This window comes from Puntigrus tetrazona, chromosome 5 (genome assembly GCF_018831695.1).
Source record: "Puntigrus tetrazona isolate hp1 chromosome 5, ASM1883169v1, whole genome shotgun sequence".
In the NCBI taxonomy this organism is placed as follows: domain Eukaryota; kingdom Metazoa; phylum Chordata; class Actinopteri; order Cypriniformes; family Cyprinidae; genus Puntigrus; species Puntigrus tetrazona.
Window position 1 is genome coordinate 15,653,645 of NC_056703.1, and position 16,682 is coordinate 15,670,326.

The window sequence follows — 16,682 nt, forward strand, 5'->3', positions numbered from 1 at the left end:
AAAAAGGAATATGACAAAGAATATGTTATTGACCCATATTTATCCAATAGAACATCAATAAAGAGCAGCAATAAAGCTGATACTGTATTGTAAAATATATAAAGGCCATTATAGTCAGTGCAGAAAAATACAGGCTTATTAAGGTTTAGAAAAAGCTAATCTGATTTAACTAAATTTTACTTTCAATACCAGCTTTGCAAGAAATCAATATCGATAAGTATTAGGAAATTAAGTTTGTAATTTGAGTTTACGTGATAGCCTTCGGAAAACAAAATCATGTTATGAAGGTTATCAGCATCTGCAAAGCAGGTGGCGTTATAGTTTTTATAAACAGGAAGGGGGCTGGGTCAGTTCTCACTGATTGCAAAAGTAGGATATTCATAAAAAAAACTAAATTATCTAAATACTTAAGATTTTTTTTTCCAAACATAGCCACCGTCTAGAACTATTAAGTGTGAATGTAAGTGCACGCAGTAAATGTAAAACGAAAATGTAAAGGACTACTTCAGACTAACATAAGTCTAAGTGCAAGACTGCATTTGGTGGAGAGGGTCTTTTTTCCTTCGTTTGATGAGAGAGCCAGCGTGCTAATGGCCCAAGGTTCTTTATCATGGTTGTTGGCGCGGACAGAGGAACTTGAGGCCCCTCCTCCTGCTCGGTCTGTTCCACGAAAGAGAAGCAAAGCACTGGAACAAGCAGGGCTCAGCCAACACAAACAAGCTGTGCAGCTGCCAGATGGGACCAAAAAAATATGTCAGAACCTCTGCCACAGAGACGTGGAGAACAAATAAGGGGGAAGGAAAGGAAACTGAGATAATTCAGGTCAAAACAAAAATAAAAAAAATCACAGAGAAAAGAGCCAGCACATGAAAGACATATAGCAAGCACGGAGCGGACGCAAGATCAATCATTCATGCTCTAGGCTAAAGGGCAGGAGGAGGATGTGCTTGGATCACAATAAAAACCCATTTCTGCCATTCACAGCTCCGTTTACAATGACTTTACATTCCATCTAAAGAATTTCTTTGCAGGCAAAAGTCAAATTTTTTATTTGATTACTCTTCAGAATAGGGTGCAATTATTCACTATTAACTATGACTTTTCCCCCTCAATAAATTCCTAATTTACTGCTTAAGGTTTAATAGTTAGTAAGCTAGTGGTAAGGATTGGGTATGTTAAATAAGGTCATGAAGAATAAGGCATTAAAATTTGCTTAATTACTACAAAAAATGGCTAATTCTAGTAATATGCATGCAGCTATGCAATTACTTAAGAGACTTCAAAATAAAGAGTTACCTTTTTTGACATCTTTTCTCTGAATAATTTTTTAATTCTAAACATTATAACACTTTCACCAATAGCACTTCAGTTCTGAAACATGACCATTTAACTGCTTAAAACAGATATGATGGTGTCTAAAGAAGTGGTGTTACGAACAAAATAAAACTACTAATCAAAAATATTTACCTGAAATTAAAATGAAATTTAGTGCTGTTGCTTTAGCTGAAAACATTTATGTTGATCTACTTAATTAAACGAACCCCATTCACAACTGCTGTCTCTTTTCTCTTGACAAGAATAGCATTTATTTAGATGCAGAACATCTTTATGACCACATTAAACACAGTCAGATAAGATGTTACTAGGTCATAACATATCTTGCGTATAGTGAATGGTTAAAACTATTTCATTGAAACATCAGTAGTATCTGTACTGGCAATACATGCATTCACTCATAAAAAAAAGATATCATTAAACAAATATTAAAGATATTCTGTCTTTATGTTGTTTCTAAATTAATTTAAAGATTGTATATTTAAAATTTTCTTGTTAGGTGGGATTAAATTTTTTCTTTTTTTTTACATTAAAATACAACAAAAAAAGTATATATTCTAAAATAGTATATAATATTAAAGTAACACTTGTATGTAGTAGCGTTTGGTAATGTGCTAATTGAGGTTTCAAGTCCTGATAAAAAAAGGGAAGAATTTATTCATTCATGTGCTGACTGACTCATTGTGAAAAAAATAGATTTACATTTACAATTAGAATCTCCAAGCATGCGACAAGAAGTCACAAAAGATGGTCACTGCTTTCTTATCACTGCTAAGCATTTAGTATCAAATACTGAAAATATATTCAAAATTATTGAGTGATTGCAAAATGATGTAGCTTAAGTGTGTGGGAGCTCTAAGGTGAAGATTCTGCTGTTTCAACTTCTTTGCAAACAGAAAATGCATCTGAACAGTTTCAGGTAATATACTGGGTGTCACTTAGGTGTAGAAATATGCCAGGATTAGAAAAAGAGGGCGGATCTTCTAAAGGCAGGGAAATTATACAACATTTTCAAAATCGATTACTTTTCCTAAAGTGTAATTAGGGACTCATTAGTACGGCTGCACAATTATTGCTAACATAAGAATCACAATTCTATACACGGTTATAATTTTCAGCCAAAATGTATTGCACTCAAGTAGGTGGTACTGTGCATGTGTGAGAGACTAGAAAGTGACGTATCCCCGGACCTACACGTCACTTGAGTGATTAAGATTTGATTTGATTGATTGGGGAACTAATAGTGTTTTGTTATTGTGTGAGTGTGACCAAAAAATGATCTGAATGCAGAGAATAACGTGAATAATCGTGAATTAAAAAAAATGTGAATTGCCGTCATTTACAAATGAGACCACATTTATGTATGAATCGCGATTGATATTTTTGATTGATTAATCGTGCAGCCTTACTCATAAGGGACATTTCTTTAAAACACCGGTTTCAAACACAGCTGACATAGGATGGAAAAAACTGATATCACATGAAGAAACACCTTATCAAAGGCTGCACAACTGGAAATATAAAATGTTTTCACAAGTTGCATTAACAACTGGGATATATCTTTTCAAAGGAAAGGAACTAAGAATTAAAAATTAATCTACCGTCGATATTCTAATGTTACCTTATCTTTTATTGACAACTACAGCTTTATAGCTTTCAGTGAACCTTTGAACACACTTTCTGTTGTATCTATAGGTGAAGCAGTGGTTACCACAATCTGCGCTACAAACAATCAATGACAAATGTGAAGAGAGAGGAAAAGAGGCTGATAATAAGTCATTTTATAAAAATAGTATTATGATTTTGACAAATCAAGTAGCAGGAAAGACCGATAAACCAATCAAGTAAAGGCGGGAGACAAGACCAGGCCAATAAAAAAACCTAACTTCCAAACAAAACTGAACATTAAAATCTCTAGCAGACACTAAAATGATCTATTTTGATTTGGTTTGATCTTTTAATCTATGCCTTTGTATTACGTTTTAAAGTAGATGCATGGAAATTCGCTTCAATTTATCAGCAGGACACCTCCCATCCTATAGATGTCTCCAAGTCAATAGCACATGCAAGCTAATCACCGCCACACACATTTTACGTATGGTATGCTCAAATTGGTAAGATAACCGATCATGATTATTAGCTTCAATAATAATAATACAATTTAATAGAAATCCCTGAAAAGCTACACTAACACCGCCACCACCACCACTTCTATTAACAACAAACAAAACACATAAATGCCCTTTTACATACAATCCAACAAACAAACCTGTAGCATGGCTTGTGCCTCTAACCAAAACCAAAAATGTAGCTCTACAAATCATCTCAACAGCCTCCAAAAACACACAAAAACTACTTTGTATTCACTCATTCATACAGTACCTTCATCTATGTTTATCTGCCCCTCATGAGTGTCCTTTTTTATGCCATTATATATCCCAGAATGCAGTGGCACCGAAGCCACAGTTAGTGACAGGAACAGGCTGAGCAGGAGATCGCGCCTCGGGCTGCCTGACAGCGCCGTTGCGCTGGAACAGATCCTCAGCTGCGGGACCCGGCTAGCAGATCAATGGCGCATATTCTGAGAAAGCATGCCACAGGGTTGTTTGAGCCTGCTAAAGAAGCGGTGGCATCTCCATCTCACTCACGCACAAAAATGTGTGCGCGCGCTAGCTAATCTGGGTGCTAGGGTCAACCCAGGTAATCCCCGCAGGGTGGAGGGGAGAGGAGACTGACCGATCTTAACCCAGCCCCGTCAGGATTTTGATTGGCACAGCAAGCTGCTCCACAACTTTCTCACTGGTGTCGGTACGAACGGCGCATACCACTGCACAACTCAAGAGGGGTGTCTCGCGTACACACACACACACACACATTCTTCAACCCTCCCTCTTTCTACGAAAAAGCTCTAGAGGGACGGCAGAACACACGGGCTGCCAGTTTAAGAAGGAAAAAAGGAATAAAAAAAAAGTTTGTTCTTCCCGTTTATGCATATTTTTCTGGCTTGTTCTCTCGCTCGCTTTCTCTAAAACATTCTCAGGGGACTCTGGGAACAGAAAGCTTGAGTAGAAGTTTGTTTGGAACAGAGTTCAGTACTCCACGTGAGCTGAACTCGACTGACACAAACACTTTTATGGGTCTCTAATGTGGAGCAGGGTCATACACTCCACCCACACACAGGCAAGCTCGGTTAACAGACTATACTCCACACACACACACACACACACACACACACACACACACACACACACACACACACACACACACACACACACACACACACACACACACAAGCAGAGAGCGCTTTGAAGATAAGATAAAACTGAACCTGCTTGCCCTCTCTTTTTAATCAGTATGTGAACATCACAACAGGTGGTAGAGGAAACCAAGACTGCACTGTATATATATATCCAGGTAGCTAGAGAAAACACCAGGAAACACTTATGGCCACATATGCAAACAAAAACAGCTGCGCATACGCCTGCTTGCTGAAAGCGCCTGGGGCTACTGGGGGCTGAAGGGTAAGGCAGCGTGTGTGTGTGTGTATGTGTGTGTGTGTGGAACAGATCAGATCATCTCCTCATTACTGCAGCTCAACTCCTGACTCAAAGACACATGCTTTCAATGACCCGCAGCCTCGGCTTGTGATCTGCATGGCAGCGGTGCTCACAGAAGTCCTCTGTTACTCACACACTCTTATACAGTGCTGTCTGCGCTGTTTAGATTGAAACGTAGCCGTTATTAATGCTGATTCCATACAGCAGCTGCTCACACGAACACACAGGCGACAAGAGGGCTAATCGAGTTGGAACGGACGTGTAGATGCTCATCTCAAATGCAAGATAATATCCAAGCTATATCACTTGTACATCATGCAGCACTTAACTGGTTAACCTTTTGTGCCATTTGCCTACTGTTAAAAACATATACTCATAATGCAATATTTTTTGTCAGAAAAACATATGGTATTTGGTTCACTGAATTAAAAACATTCTCACGGCAAGGGATGCTAACAGGGATTGCAAGCATGTGAAACAGAAAATATTTTAAAGCACCCTCGTGAAAACAGGCCAGAATAGAGATTTAATGGGAGATGAGGACTTAGGAGAAGGATAATTTATGGGGTACTGTTCATCACTACAAGATGACCAGACTGCAATGTACCAGTGACAGTATTTTACACTTTTCAGAAGCAGAAACAAGATTTTATGCTTTTTCTTGTGGTATCAATGGCACTTTGAAATGACGAACATTACACGCTAACTGAGTTTATTTTAGTGTAACCACACCATCTCAGAACCTCCACATCAAGCATCATTTGTCTCCATCTTCACCAAGACCGTCTGAGACTAGCCATCCGGACAGCAGCTGCAACAATCTGTTTGCATAGCCAAAGAACTTCCGCACAAACTGTCAGAAACCTTCTTAGGGAAGCTCATCTGCATGCTTGTCATCCTCATCAGGGACTCGAGCCGACTGCAGCTCGTCTTTGAGACCAACTTGAGTGGGCAAATGCTCAGATTCAATGGTGTCTGGTCCGACAGTTTAACACTAAATACTAAAAGTAAGTATTTTCAGGTAGCCTAAGTTCATATTTTTGGACTAAAGTTTTAGACTGATAACCAACTTACTGCATATTTTTTTTTAATTATAACAATGATGAAGAATAAGCATCAACGTTTTTCATTAATGTGCTGCAAGAAAACAAAATGCTGGTCACGGTGCAGTTTAGTCATATTCATTCCTAGCGGTTAAAGAAAAGGTGTTGAAAGATGCTGAAAACATCCCAGTTCTTGCATGGCCAGCATACTCACTGGACATGTCAACCATTGAGCATGTTTGGGAAGCCTTGTATCAGCATATAAAACAACGGACTTGTATAGTAACTAGATGTGTACGTAGTATGTAACCACAGTGTAAGTACCTTGGTACCTAGTATCTACAGGTGTAACATTTCTGTAACTACATAAATGTAACGACCCTAAGAATGGTACGTTTAAGTACAAATTTGTAACAGGACATATGTGCAACAATATGTATTTGATACTGGGGGTGGAGATGGGTAGATTTAGGGATCTGTAAAGTGGGAAGAGTTGGTGCACCTATGTAATACTAGAGTACTTGCACGGTAAATTTTCAGGAACTGTTCACTTAATATAAAGTGTAACATTCTGGACACCAACCACAATTTATATGTAAAGCCAAACTTACTGGTTGCTGCTTTGTAACATCAGTGTAATTACGTGGTCAATCCATAAGAATTGCTTTCTTAATATAAAAAGTGCAACACTTTCTTTACCAAAAAAATGCTGATAGTCCCATTACATATTTGTAATTTTCATTACCAAAAAGTACCTGTTACACATTTGTATTTGTACCATTTAGTGGGCTGTTACATGTGTGTAGTTGGTACTATGTACCAATATATACGATACATTATAGTGTGGTTACATACGCATCCAGTTACTATGCGAGTACATGTGATATTAGGGCCATAAGTTTATTTAGATGGGCTCTATATAATAGAATTGAAGTTAAAATGACACATTGCATTAGCAATACTTCCATAACAGAGGATTAGTCCGCTCACAACAAATACAAACTTTTTTTGACTAGGCCATGGAGGATAAAATGTCAAGCTCTGCACTGTCTAGAGGACATACCAAAAAAAGGTGGAAGAACACTACGATAATAAATGAGGTTTCAATATCATGTTTACTTGAAATCAACAATCAGATACCACCTTGTTTGGGTGTCACGGCCAGATTACCTCCTCCTAAAACACTGTGTTTGAGTAAGTATGCATGTGAAAATAAGAAGACTCAGATACTATGCTCCAACAGCTTTAGAGTTGGAGTTTAAACTCTCATGTTCGCTTCTTTTCCCTCTGTGGTCCCTGACAACAGCATGGAGCCTCCCGGCTGTGCCAAACAGATAAAACAGATTCCTGGAAAGCTGTGCAGCCCTCCATAAATCAGAGAGCAAGAGAGAGACTCTCAAAGCACAGATGCATTTTTGCCTGATAACCTGCGTGCACACACACACACATGCTCTGAGTTCTTATAAGACATCGTCAACAGCGTACAAAAACAACCACAAAACACACCCTCTCATAAAAAACGAAAAAGCATAACCTCACATTAAGCATGATTCAAACACACCCCCCTCGTAAAAAAAGTCAAAACACAGCCATTTAAAAGCACACACTTTCTCAGACTGAGATGCAGAAGCTGTAATAGTGCATACTGAACACTAGGGGGAATCTCAAAACAGTCCCGCTTGTTTACAATCACAAGAATGAATGCAAGTTCAACTAAGCCCCTACACAATAGCTTGCAATTTTGCATTATCAGTGCAAAAAAAGCTTTAGGGAAGAAAAATAAGTATGACCTACTTAAAATGCTGTTTTTCTATGAATGTTCTTGAAACATGTCAACTAATTTAGTTTGTAGCTGTTAATGTTGACAATATGCATTCAGTATTCAGTAAGATAAAACTTTTTTTGGAGTTTTATGACCCCAAACTTTTGAACAGTAGTGTATTAAAGTAAGCACTAAATGTTACATATATTTAAAAGAAGTATTTTGTGCTCACACCAAGGCTGCCTTTATTTAATCACAAATACAAAAAACAGTACAGTTGCACATTTTCATTACAACTTTTCTATTTTAGTATATTTTAAAGTTTTCTGTGATGCAACAGACTTTTCAGCAGTCATCACTGTTCAGTAAGTGTTTAATTTGGTGCTTAAGAAACATTTCTTATCATCATCAACACTGGAAACAGGAATATATATGAGAATATAGAGTTCAAAGTCAATCCAAATGCAATCATTTAGACACCACATTAACCAGAAAGAAATCCTTCAAAATCCTGGTAGCTTACTTTCACACTGCTCTTACAATTCCTGCAAAGTGTGAGACCCTGTACCACAAAACCAGTCATAAGGGTAAATTTTTGGAAACTGAGATTTATACATCATGTGAAATATTTGGCCGAGATACAACTATTTGAAAATCTGGAATCTGATGGTGCAAAAATCGACTTAAAAAAATAAATAAATAATATAATATGTTTTTGCTGCAAATATACTTATGGGTTTGTGATCCAGGGTCACAAATAGTTTGTATACTGTGCACAATTTTTCTGTATCCACAGAATACCTGGATAACACACTTTATCAAAATATGCAACAGCGCTTACTGTCATATCTATGCTTAGACTGAGAGGAAAAGTGCAAAAGTGAAGAGAGAGAAAAAAAAAAAAAAAAGTAAATACCTGATTTCTTCGTCGGCGATTACCAAAATTTCGTCTGACAAGAGTTTTATAGTTCTGACTCTTCTTAGTCAAATAATAGTAGAGCACACAATCAGACACACACTGCAAAGAGAAAATATAAATACAGCTGCATCACTTGGGTTTAATTTAGTAAAGAAAACACTATAATGCAATGAAAACATGCTGTCTGTAAGTGGGGGGGTGCTATCTGAGTCAGTAAAGCTGTTATAGCGCTTTAGTTCAAATATCCTGGGTGTGACAGAAGTCCACCATATTCTACGCAAGGAAAAACAAAAACGCACCTTTCTCTCCAAAAATGAAGCGATGAGCCCAAAGTTTTTTGGATGCTGCACAAACCTGTGTCACAGAAGAGACAAAGGTGAGAAAAACCTGCAGTACATTCACACTCACTCACTCACGTGCCAAAATAAGCCACTGTTACACACTTTTCCCTGAAGATCTCCTTCTCGTGTTCGGTCCAGACATTCATAAACTGGCGGGATTTGTAGATCTTCATTGGGTCATCCATCAGACCGTTCATGTTGATAAACTTCACTCTCCGCTGTTCGGAATCGTACATCATTGGAGGAATGACGGACAACTGCCTCATCTGTTTCTCATTGTTCTGAGAGAGACAAAAGATGTCCAGGATGATTCTGAAGTGCTTGTTTACATTACTCTGGTCTCAGCCTCCGACCCACAGTCCATTCACTGACCATTTGATACATATTGCACACAAACTTCCTGTAACTTCCTAATACTCAAAGTCACTTCCAGATTGCAACACAACGTCCAGGACCAGGAATGTTTTTTACCAGTTCCCAATAAAACCAAATTCCACCTTGCCAAGTAAATGGCATCAAATATTTAATACTTTTACCTTTACGTATTTAGCAGACGCTTTTATCCATGATTTTATACAAGCTATTTGTCAAACTGCAAACTATACTTATAACATTATAGAACTGCTAAATTCTGAAGCAAGATAGAAAACAGTAAACGCAGTAATGATAGTAAAGTAAAATACTCAATGAGAATTGTATTACCTGTTGTTTTCTTGCCTGTAAAATAATTATAACTGCAAATCTACACATTACTGCTAGTTATTCATTACTCTTTGGATGAGTGTTTTAAGTGTAGTTTTAAGTGCGGTTTGAGTTCAGGTAGGCCTGACATCAAACAAAGCAAAACGTGTGTTTGGAAAATGACTGCAGTGGCTGGCAGGAAATAATAAAGTCTAATGTAGGGGAGAAGGCAGGGGTTTATGTTTAACTGCCACCCTCCTGAAGTTTTTCTATATGGCTCAGATTTCAGATATATTAACCAGTTGTTTACCTCCTGCTCAGAGAGGCCATCGATGATCTCGGATATCTCATGCTCACTTCTGGCAATGGTGGCAGACAGGCCTGTCCCCCTCTGGCCCACCCTAAAGACAGGAACAATGAAGCGTGGTTAGAGAAAGAGTTTGTCTGTTCCTGGCTTTGTTGTATTTGTACCATGTAACAGCACTTTCCCAAGCAAGCTACCAGACCAGAGTCCCACCCTGTTTCTTCTCCCACAAAAAGCCTTTGAAGCAGTGGTTACAGCTATTGGCAAGATTCCTCTGGGTCTATTCATGAGCACTGGAGCTCTGAAGTTCTTTGGTTTAGAGACTCTTCCAGCAACAATAGCTACATACTCTGGCTTGTCTAAACAATCAAGACAGACAAACAGTGCTCACTGAAGTTGGATGGTTTGATCTGAATGAAAAGAACTACAGACTGCAACGTTTATGAGGGGCACAAAAAAAAACTAATTTAGGGAAAAGCACAAATTGCCAGAACTAACAAGAAGGTCTGAGATGGAGAGGGTTGAGAAGTAAAACGATTTCCAAAACTGAATCAGTTTTGATTCAGATTTACGACATTAACCTTTGCTAATGACTTTCAAATGTGAACTTTTTTTTTGAAGAAAAAGAACAGCAGATTATCTCTAAAGTACAAACATTTGTGACCTGTGCTGGCAAAATAAGTCACAGTGAAAACATTTTCAAAAATTAGTTGTTGTTTTTTTCCCTCATATTTTTTATTAAAATACCTTCAAAAATCATCTGTGATTTGTTGTAACTGGAAAAATTAATTGGAAAAAAAATGAGGTACTGCCATTTAAAACTGACGAAAAATTTTGAAGTTTTCTAAAGGTTCCATAGCAAAATTACAGTTCCTTTCTTAATATTATTAACATATTTATAATAACAATATAGCCATTTGTTATTTTATCTTTGTTAATAAAAAAAAAGATAAAAAACAACGACAGTCAGTTGTTGTTTTATTTTTATTTTAGATTAATTAAACAGAGGCCTATATTATTGTAATGCACAAATCTCATGTAATGTTACACATCAGAATTTTTTTTCTCAATAGTTCACTTAAGAAATAAAAGATTATGTTTGCATGAATAGCCTACTTAAATACTGTAATTCTGTGTATACAGTATGGGTATTATTACTTAATTGTTGGCATTTTAGTTAAGTAAAGTGCAGCCAAAAACTGATCATTTCCAAATCAGTCAGTTCTTCAATTTTCATCTTTTGTTTAGGTAAAGAAGCCAAAGGCAGAAACCAAACACTGGCAAAGTCTTGTGCAATAACAAATATATCCAAGTCTTTAAACGGGCCACTTTGCTTGATAAGATTTTGTTTTATCAGCAAAAACAACAGCGTCTGTGTTTCTGGTTAATCAAGGTCAGTGGTATGTGATGTTCTTCTGTTCTGCTTTAGTGGTGTTCCAGAAAGAGTTGCCTGTAATTCAGGGAATCCCTGCAACTCTTGTACCAGGAACGATCACAGATTGGCCCCTGACCCTAGCACCCACTGGATTCTCAATGCTGATTGGCCAGCTGTTGTGTCAGGACAGAACACAGCGCCTCAAGTGTTTACACAAGATGTTACATCACAACTGTGTCAGGGAAACGCAATACTGTTAAATGTGTGTGTATGACAGAGAGTTCATTGGGTCATCATAGAAACTGGGCTGACCGACCTCTGGAAGCGTTCCTGTTGCTCACGCTGTTTGCGGATCTCAGGAAACTGCCTCTCGTAGTATTCACGTGTGCGGCTCTCCTTAGCTTTACGGCGTGGGTTGTTTTCCATTCGCTCAACTTTTTTCTCCCACTCTGTCATTAACTCATCATACCGCTGGCAAATTTTCTGTTCCTATGGTAACAAAAAAAGAAGATATTTTTGCAAAATAAAACCAAACCAGCATTTGACAGTGACTGAGTGATTAATTATCCAAGTTAACAAAATGTTTTTTTTACTAAAAACCTGGAAAAGTCAGATTTACAGATAGACCTTTAAGTGCTATAATCAGGTCCACAGTGCATCTACCAACCAAAATCTGTTTTAGCAAGCCTTTTTCCTGCATGATTTTTCCCCCAGGTGTTTACCTTTGATAAAAATAACTTGAGTGTTTTTAACATAAACTTGTGTGAATGTTGTAACAGCCACTTTCTGTCTGTGTGCTTTGGAAGCATTCACTCAGAAAACCGTATATCAGAAGTTTAAACTAGTATGATTCAAAATGCATGATTTTAGTGTGATGAACATGATAATCAGAACCAAAATAGATGTTTTTAATAGGTTTTAATATATATGTAACACACACACACACACACACACCCCTACTACACTTACAGCCAATATTATCCAAGACGAAAGCATTTGTATAATTTTCTCATGAAAAAGTCTGCTTTTGTGATACATTTCCTTCTTTCTTTACTGCAAAATATTTGCACTGCCTAGATGCACTTATATCTGCACTAATGATGCATTCTCGTCATGTATCACACATATGCACTTCAATAAGCCGACAGAAAGCAGGTTATTGCTTTTACATGCCACGCGAAATCCAAGTAAGTGGCCAAAAAAACAACAAACCTACCTGTTCCGACTGGTTTATGGTTATGCGGTTTATGACCTTACTCCGATAAAAGAAAATGGCTTACCAAGTTTAAGGCTTATTATGCATAATCGGCTTAAGAAAACGCATGTAAACGCGGTCAATGTGACATATGACCCTGGACACACAGAAAGAGACAGACAAAGACACAGCGAGCCAGAAACTGAACAAGAACAAAGATCAAGCGGAGTCTCAAACAAGACCTGCGCAGAGAGACAAATGTGCTTGTGTCTGTACAGTACGGTATACTAGACTATACTATACAAAGAACAAAAAACTGCTTGTTTTTCCTCTATAAACAGTTACCCTTCATCTTGGCTTTTGGCCATGTCACCACTGACTGTACTTTGTCCAGCAGGTCTGACCAACCCCGGTCTACTAAGAAGTAACTGCACTGAACTATACCTTCCTGAGAACAAATCTATTTATATAAAAATAAAAAAGGACCAACAACAATGCTTCCTTGCAGCTATTTGCAGATTATTTTTAGCACAGAAGTTAAAAAAAATATCCCCATTCAAAAGAAAAAGGACAGGAATTGGCCAATCTTTATAACCATGGGTGATCTAGAGGTCTCTAAACAGCTCAACACATTTTTTACAGTGCACAAAAAGATGAAATTGTGAAGGGACATAACAGCCTTTTAGAAAATGTAAAATGTCATATGCGGTTATCTGGAGCAGAACGTCTGCAGAGCACTATGACAAAAAAACGAAACCGTGATGATGACAAAATGTCTTGTTTGAGTATTTACATTTTTCCTTCACTGTAATGTAGTTAGGCCAAAGATTTAGAGGTATGGCTACTGTTAAAAAGAAACATGAAAACGACATCTAACCTCTTCTAGCAATGTAAATCTAGAGAAGTTAGAGAAGTCATTAGCAAAATATCTGGAAATGAGTACACATAAGAAGATGTGATCGTATGTGTAAGCAAAGGCCATTTTTAAAAAAAAAGTCTACAAAAACATCAACATAAAATGGTGTGAAAGTGCACCTGCAGTTTTGTGCATTCACTCAATTCTTGATTTTTCTACAAATACACTAGCTCCTCTGTAACTTCAGTCACCTCACCTGATGGAGGAGCACTTACTCAACAAGCACTCACTGACACGGCACAGAAGAGAGAGAGAGAGACACTTACCCTCTGTTTGCGTGCATGGTTCCTCCTCTTGAAAAAAAGGATCAGTTTCTTCCTCATCATCTGATTCCTGCAGCAATAAAAACCAGTGGGTTTACATTCCCTCTCAAACAAAAAAAAGCACCAAACGCTGCACGATGAACAAGACTTCTGCATAACCTGCTCACAGACAAGCACCGTGGATACAGCCTGCCAACTCCATCAGAAGAGCTGAATTCTCTCTAGTCTCTACTTTCAAAAAATGCCTCAAGATACAATTCCATGAGCTACTGATTCACAAGTTACTTACTTTCTTACTCTTCAAAAACCTTCTCTCCTCTTTTACTTTTCTCTCATCCCCAGTTCCATAGGGACTCAGACTTTTACATCTCTGTGTAATTCTTGTGGCACTTTTCCTGTTACTGTCTCCCTAACATGACTTGTTTTTCTTGCTTTGGATAAAAGCACCTGAATGATCTAATATTAATGGCTCTTATTCCAGGTGTGACATCTTATTATAACAGTCAAAGTAATTTAATGCAAAGTAATATATATATACCTTTTACAAGTTTGGAATCAGTAAAGTTTTTAAATGCGTCTGAAAGAATTTCAAAATAACATGTCTATTTGTAATTTTAAAATGTAATTTATTTCTCTAATGGCAAAGCTAGGTTTTGAGTAGTCATTCTTTAAGTCTTTAGTGTCATGTGATCCTTAAGAAGTCATTCTAATATGATGATTTGGTACTTAAGAAACGTTTTTTGGGTAATAAATATACCAATTTTTATCAATTTAATATATCCTTGCTGAATAATATTCATTTCATTAAAAATATTTAACTAAAAAGCAAATCTTTCTTTATCTAACTAAAAAAAATATCTAACTAAAAAAAAATTCTCTCAAATGGTAGTTTAATGGTAGTCCTCCTCCCATACACCCCCCCCCTCCAATGGCTGGAAGACTGTCTGAGTCAACCGGACACGACACACTGACAGACTGTCCGACATGACCCGTCTACGTACACACAGACGTTTCACTTTAACCCACTAAGATTAGCTGGCAAGTTTGCCTCATTTAAATGACTCAGCACACACCATGCCACATCAACCGTCTGTTTGCTGCTTGAAAGTGTCTGACAGCTAGACATGAAAGCTAACATAAAATAAAACAATAAAAAACATTGGAGGCTTATATTCAAAACTCCAACGGAACACAGGCCATTTTCAGAGTCTGTTGAATAATTATACAACAATCACATAGTGAAGATATATTAAGACTGCTCTAAATGGGACCCACAAATAGTAATAGTAATAGTAATAATTCCTTATTTTAAAAATTTAATTACAGATTGCACTTGCAATTACACAAAAAATAATTGCTTTAGTACCGCTTTTAGAGACAGCAAAGGATTCCTTTAAACAACAAAAAAAACCACTTCCAATATTGGCTTATAACCAATAATGATATATTGTGCATCCCTAGAAAAACATAACAACAAGTCTGAAGTCACACAGAACAAAATTTGAAGTACTCGTCAAGTCTGTGCGTTCCATTGCTCACACATCCGATTAGTCCGGTCAAAGTCACTACTAGTATTATTTATCGGTAGCTTACAGGGAGCTGATACTCACGTCTTAATGTTGTCATGGTAGACTTTAGTATCAGATGGCTGGTTGTACAGAGGCTGTGAAGAGATAGAGGAAATGGCTGCAGATTAGCTAGATGAACAAACTCACACAATATATTGCATCAGTAAAGAACATCGCACAGGACTCACCAGCTCCACTTTAGGCCCCAACCCCTCCAGTATCTTATGGGCTTCTTCTGCCTTTTTCTGTGACACGACAGAGACAGAACGTTGGTAAATGAGACCGATGTATAAGCTTGTGGTTAGGTAGTCTGCCCACCACCATGACACACCACGCTAAACGAATAAACTCTGCTCTCATTTCTTAACTTCCAGCTTTGATACAGACAGAATGCGTGAGGCTTTGTGCGTTTCAGCAGCAGAAACAAAATAGCTTACGAGGACAAACATTTTATCACTTGTTTGGAAAACATTTTCTCCTCCAGGGTGAAAGGGAGTAAAAATAAACATGCCAAAAATCACCATTTCCTGAGCTGCAATGTTCTGTCTGGGAAACGCCTCCATTACACAATCCCACAATTCTTTACACTCAAATCTACAATCTGTTTTTGTAACCGTTGCAAGCATGTACCAAATATGCGTGTTTTCTGTGTGTGCGCAACTGCTTCTTGATTAAAGCAGGAAGTCCAGTGATATTCCCAGACCAGGGTGCTATAATTTTGCTTCACTTTCTCCATCTGTGCATCGGCACTTCTCTCACCTACTGTCCCATCTGTTATTGTGTTCAGCTAATTTTCCTTCCAAAACAAGCAAATAAAAACAAAGTCAGCCAGTTTGTTATGGGATACCTGAGACAGCGAGCCGTTTTGATTTGCAGTCAGTTATCTAGATAGCTAGCTGTAACATGTTACAGACATTTCATAAAGACACCAAAGAACCTTACCAACTTGTGAACAATTTAAAGTTCACACTTTGCCTTGTCTATTACCTAAAGCAATATGTTCTTAGAGATAATCTCAATAAACTCGCCAACAATTGTATTAGGGATGCGACAGTCGATTCAGAAAATTTTGAGTATCTGCCAATACTGATCCAATCCGATACCAGCTCAGTTGTTTTTTTTGTTGTTGTTTTTTACATCAATGTTGTATTTCTTTTCATCAGACCGTTTTATCCCGGGCACAGAATGATACGCTTGAATCAACATGGAGTCCCAGCGCTCAGGTTGCACAGTCCTCCGAGTCCGCATCAAAAAGGGGAAGAGATATCAATGCGTAGCGTATTAAATCTGTGCGATGCTATATTAAGCATTTTTCTTGACAGCTTAAAATCTTTTATTGAATTTAATCGCCTCGACTGTAGTAACTGAACACGACGAGCAGTTTGAATGCTGAATGGAGAACACACGCCGCTGCTGAAAAAAG

General features: G+C 37.6%; 1 protein-coding gene across 13 annotated transcripts in view; it reads right to left on the minus strand.

Moving 5' to 3' along the window:
* The window catches only part of ncor1 (nuclear receptor corepressor 1), a 67,836-nt gene that overhangs the window by 37,044 nt on the left and 14,110 nt on the right, over positions 1 to 16,682 (minus strand). For 11 of the 13 annotated variants that reach the window (XM_043240392.1, XM_043240405.1, XM_043240399.1 and 8 more), the window contains exons 7-14: positions 15,448 to 15,504; positions 15,302 to 15,354; positions 13,695 to 13,761; positions 11,634 to 11,806; positions 9,949 to 10,039; positions 9,060 to 9,238; positions 8,916 to 8,970; positions 8,614 to 8,715 (exon numbers count right to left, since the gene is read on the minus strand). In XM_043240392.1, coding sequence (XP_043096327.1) covers positions 8,614 to 8,715; positions 8,916 to 8,970; positions 9,060 to 9,238; positions 9,949 to 10,039; positions 11,634 to 11,806; positions 13,695 to 13,761; positions 15,302 to 15,354; positions 15,448 to 15,504 — 777 coding nt within the window. Of the gene's footprint in view, positions 1 to 3,717; positions 4,100 to 8,613; positions 8,716 to 8,915; positions 8,971 to 9,059; positions 9,239 to 9,948; positions 10,040 to 11,633; positions 11,807 to 13,694; positions 13,762 to 15,301; positions 15,355 to 15,447; positions 15,505 to 16,682 lie in introns of those variants that run through there. The other 2 variants (XM_043240403.1, XM_043240402.1) reach the window with 1 other exon arrangement.